General features: G+C 34.5%; 1 protein-coding gene across 1 annotated transcript; it reads left to right on the top strand.

Moving 5' to 3' along the window:
- Positions 1-5,215, top strand: LOC121781222 (receptor-like protein kinase). The gene is made up of 4 exons (XM_042178944.1): positions 1-831; positions 921-1,064; positions 2,855-2,998; positions 3,684-5,215. Exons 1-4 carry the CDS (start codon positions 12-14, stop codon positions 5,081-5,083), a joined length of 2,508 nt encoding a protein of 835 aa, XP_042034878.1. The 5' UTR covers positions 1-11; the 3' UTR covers positions 5,084-5,215.
- Positions 5,216-5,667: the final 452 nt, after the last annotated feature.

The following is a 5,667-nucleotide window of genomic DNA, read 5'->3' on the forward strand; positions in this document are numbered from 1 at the left end:
CAAGCTAACTAATGGAGAATTTTATATTTTCCTTTGCTCTTTCAATCATATTATTAAACAGCTTCACCCTCTCTTTGAATTCCACCACAGATAAATATGCACTTACTTCCTTCAAAAACTCCATCACTTCCCTCCCTTATGCCTTCAATTGGTCACAAAACACATCTGTTTGTGATTGGACTGGTGTATCGTGCGGCCTCAAACATGGCCGTGTCACTGCTCTCAATCTCTCTGGCTACGGCCTTGCTGGAACTGTCGCTCCACATCTCGGAAACCTAACGTTTCTGAGATATTTGGACATCAGTTCCAATAGTTTCGCGGGGATCTTACCCTTTGAGCTCTCTAAACTGCGCCGTTTGAAGGTAATGAACATGGGAATGAATTCATTCACCGGAGAAATACCAACATGGTTTGGCAGTTTACCTCAACTAGAGGAACTCTATCTGTTCAACAACACTTTTGTAGGTACAATTCCTTCATCTTTGGTTAACAATTCCATGTTAAAAACATTGCACTTGTACAGTAATCAATTGAGTGGATCCATTCCACATGGTATTTTCTCTGTGTCTTCACTCAGAGATATTAGAATTAGAAATAATAGCCTATCAGGTTGGCTCCCAAATGATATGTGCAACAATATGCCAAACATCAAAATTTTGGTACTTTCTCATAACCAAATTGGAGGGCAGATTCCACCAAATATATGGAAATGCAAACGTCTCGAGACGTTATCGTTATCCTATAACAATTTCAATGGCAACATCCCGCGTGAAATCGGGAGATTGAGGGTGCTTAGAGAGATGTACTTGGGATATGTTGATGGTTTTCAAGGTATAAATATGCATATCTACACACTACAAATTAAGACTACATATGGTTATAAATTATGCATTCTCATTATACTCATTTTATAATATTAGGAGGGATTCCAATAGAAATAGGAAATCTTTCAAGGCTAGAGATATTGCACATCGACCATGCTTCTCTAACAGGAGATATTCCTTCTTCAATCTTCAACATTTCTTCCTTGAGGGTCTTGAATTTGGTTCAAAATAATTTGTCAGGTACTTTCTTTCATGAGCATTTTCTTTATAAATCAATTTTATGATATATATTTACAAATATCAAGCATATGGAGTGGTTTTGATAACTTTGTTAAAATGAGAACTCTTAGAAACTAATATGTTTTATAATGCCAACTAAAATTATTGGAAACTGATATAGTTTAAGGTTTGTATTTTTACTTTAAGAAGAGTTCTAAAATGAACCATCTTCTATCAAGAATTTAGGCCATCCACAATCGCATCTCTTAATCATCTTATCTGTACACTATTTATGGGCTCTACACAATTTTTTATCATATCTCTAATTCAAGAGACAATAACTGCAACTGATATGTAGATTAGTTAGAAATGCAACTGATATGTTTTGTACTGCTAACTGATATATTTTGTGTTATTAACTGATAGTTATCAAAGTTCTCATTATTTTGAGATAGTTCTGAAATGATTCATCTCCTATATGTAGAGGCGCATTATGGTTAATAACTGAAATTCTGTCAAAAATCAAAACAAATCTTAGCCCTTGGATCCTTAGATTGGATAATTGTAATAATAATATCTGAGCTAAATTATTACACTAAAAGCGTTACATTATTAGCCAAGCTATATTATTACACTACACAATCTACATTATTAGATGACACGTGATATTAATCTAACGATTACATCGCAAGATCCAATGACTGAGATTTGCTTTTATTTTTGACAGAATTTCACTTATTGATCTGATCACATCCCCCTATATGTATATTTATATATATTTCCTTGAAGTATTGCTATATGTATATTTATATTTATATATATCTATATAGGGGTGCATTATAATGATAACCCCAATTTCCGTAATAACCCTATAACTAAATCTGGACCACACATTTTTAAAATCACGTGGTCTAGATTCAAACTTAGATTTACTTCATAAAAAAAAGCGCGGGGGTAAATATGTCATTTCGCTCATGATAAAATTAACGTATCCAAATTTCGCTCATTTAATTTCTGAATTTCGCTCATTTTATCATTTTATCAGTCAGTCAAAAGTATCATTTTATCAACTCAGAGTATCATTCTATCCGGCAAAACTATCATTCTATGCAATAAATCTAACATATATCATTTTATCATTTTATCAGTCAGTCAAAAGTATCATTTTATCAACTCAGAGTATCATTCTATCCGGCAAAACTATCATTCTATGCAATAAACATATCATTTTATCAGTCAGTCAAAAGTATCATTTTATCAACTCAGAGTATCATTCTATCCGGCAAAACTATCATTCTATGCAATAAACCTAACATATATCATTTTATCATTTTATCAGTCAGTCAAAAGTATCATTTTATCAACTCAGAGTATCATTCTATCCGGCAAAACTATCATTCTATGCAATAAACCTATCATTTTATCATTTTACGTGATATTTGGCGAAATTCAGAAATTAAATGAGGGAAATGACAGTTTTACCCCGCGCTTTTTTTATGAAGTAAATCTAAGTTTGAATCTCAAAACTATCATTCTATGCAATAAACCTATCATTTTATCATTTTATCATTTTATCATTTTACGTGATATTTGGTAAAATTCAGAAATTAAATGAGAGAAATGACAGTTTTACCCCGCGCTTTTTTTTTATGAAGTAAATCTAAGTTTGAATCTCAACCGCATGATTAGAAATATGTGTGGTCCAGATTTGGTTATTAGGTTATTACGATATTTAGGGGTTATCATATGATCACGACTCTATCTGTATATAGGGTATCTATAGAAATAAACTAATATTTCTGACTTTGAAGGGCATATTCCATCAAATATATGGAAATGCAAACATCTCGAGAACTTAGGGTTAGACTTCAACAATCTCAGTGGCAACATTCCTCCTACAATTCAAAATGCGAGCATGCTTAGAGAATTGTACCTGGGATCCAATCTTTTCACAGGTATTACTATTCATGATCCATTCTTCTTTTGTCTAAGATTCCATCTCATTAGTTGTATGCAATCGATGCTTACTTAGATTGCCTATATAGATTGTACAAAGTTAAAACTTTGAACTTTTAACATTTCTATGATAACATAAATTCTTTAACAAATACATCCCTTCTAAGGAAATTGAAATTAATTATAACTTTTTTTGGGATTGACAAAATATCTTCATTATGTAGGTAAATACACGTTCAATTTAAGTTATTGTATGACTTGATATGTATAACATTGTACTTTTTATATAATAGAATTTGAATATAATCAAGGGGTGTGTTAGGGTGACACCACTCTTACAGTGACAACGTGACAACAATGTAACATGCAATTTTATTAAACGCTACACCATAATATGGACGTATTGCAACATAGATTGTTTAATTTTGCAGTATATTCATTTTGCATTGTAGCTTTCATAATATTGCAGTATAGAGTGTTTGGTTTTGCATTATAAACAGTTTGCATTGCAGCGTTCATAATATTGCATTACAGCGTTACAATATATTTTGCATTGTAGTGTTTATAATATTGCATTGTAGCATGACACTATTGCATGCTACGTTGTCATTTTAAGAAGGGTTGCCATATTAATACAAACCTATAATCAATGTTATATCTCATCTATGCTGATACATGCGGCAGGTGAATTACCACAAGAGATTGGCACTCTGCCAATGCTTGAGAGCTTCAGTTTGTCCGGAAATTCTTTATATGGATCCATCCCATCTTCCATATTCAACTCATCAACCTTGAAGCGATTGGGACTCTCATTCAATGAGTTTTCAGGCATTCTTCCTTCAGATATAGGCCATTCATCTATCAATCTTAAAGTGCTTCTTCTAACCTATAACAAACTCAGTGGCCAAATTCCAAATTCTATCATCAATGCTTCAAAACTTACCATCTTAGAGATTACTGGAAACTCATTCAGTGGCTCCATACCCTACTTTGGTAATTTGAAGTTCCTTCAACGACTTCTCATCTCAGAAAACAACTTGACTGGAGCGGAATTTCCAACTCAGGAGTTGACATTTATCTCTTCATTAAGTAATTGTCGAGATTTGAAGTACTTGGATGTAGCAAGCAATCCACTGAATGGCTTACTACCCGCTTCACTTTGGAATTTTTCTTCATCTCTTCAGACTATTAAAGCATCTAACAACAATATCATGGGTGTCATTCCGCCTCAAGTAGGAAATTTAACTAGTTTGCTCAACATATACATGGATGGAAATCAACTGAGAGGAACCATTCCACCAACAATTGGGGAATTGAAGCAACTCCAAAGATTATATCTTGGTCGCAATCAATTGGTAGGGTCTATTCCTCACGATGTTTGCAAGATGAATAATTTGGGGGAGTTGAGTCTTTCTAGTAACATGTTAGTAGGTCCAATACCTGAATGTTTGGGTGAAGTCAAATCTTTGAAAATGATCAACTTTGGCTCCAACCTATTGAATTCAACCATCCCTGCTAACTTGTGGTCTCTCACAGACCTTGTGACATTGAGATTATCCTCCAATAATCTGAATGGTCCATTGTCGTCTCGGCTTGGAAATTTAAAGTTGATCAGATGGTTGGATTTGTCGGCTAACCAACTTTCAGGTGATATTCCCGGCTCGATTGATGGTTGCCAAACATTAGACCTTCTTAACCTATCAAATAATTTGTTTAGCGGACCCATTCCTCAATCCTTGGGAAAGGTTAGGGGTTTGATAACATTGGACTTGTCTTACAATAATATTTCCGGATCAATACCCAAGTCCTTAGAAAGCCTACACTTTCTTGAAAGTTTCAATGTTTCCGGTAACAAACTGGAGGGAAAAATTCCAGATGGAGGTTGTTTTCGCAACTTCAGTGCTTCGTCGTTTTCCCATAACTTAGCTCTTTGTGGTCTAATAAAATTTCAAGTTCCACCATGCCCGGAATATCATCATAGATCATGGGTAAAGAAACTCATTGTGCCATCAGTGATTTTAGGTTTACTTGTGGAAGAGGTCATTTTGGTTCTGTATTTGAAGCAACACTTTCTGATGGGCTGAAAGTTGCAGTAAAAGTGTTCAACTTGGAGCTGCAAAGAGCGGCAAGGAGTTTTGATACCGAAACTACTATATTGAGTAGCATTCGTCACAGAAATTTAGTTCGAGTTATTGGGTGTGGTTGTAATATGGAGTTTAAAGCATTGATTCTCGAATACATGCCAAATGGGAGCTTGGATAAATGGCTACATTCCGGCTTTCATGGTATGGAATTCATACAGAGATTGAAAATTGCAATAGATGTTGCGGCCGCCTTGGAATATCTTCACCATGGTCTTACATTCCCAGTTGTTCATTGTGATATAAAGCCAAGTAATGTGTTGCTTGATCAAGACATGACTGCTCATCTTGCTGATTTTGGAATTTCCAAGCTTTTTGATGGAGGTGAAACAACTATCCAGACGCAAACCGTGGCAACTATTGGCTACGCAGCACCAGGTGATGCATGCATTATGCTTTCCCTTTCAACTTAAATTTCATCATATATAAATGTTTTACCTAATACTAACTAAATGTTGGATGTGTGTAATACAATTAGAGTTTGGAATGGATGGCAAAGTGTCGGTAAATGGGGATGTATACAGTTT

The sequence above is a fragment of the Salvia splendens genome, chromosome 20, assembly GCF_004379255.2.
Source record: "Salvia splendens isolate huo1 chromosome 20, SspV2, whole genome shotgun sequence".
NCBI lineage: Eukaryota > Viridiplantae > Streptophyta > Magnoliopsida > Lamiales > Lamiaceae > Salvia > Salvia splendens.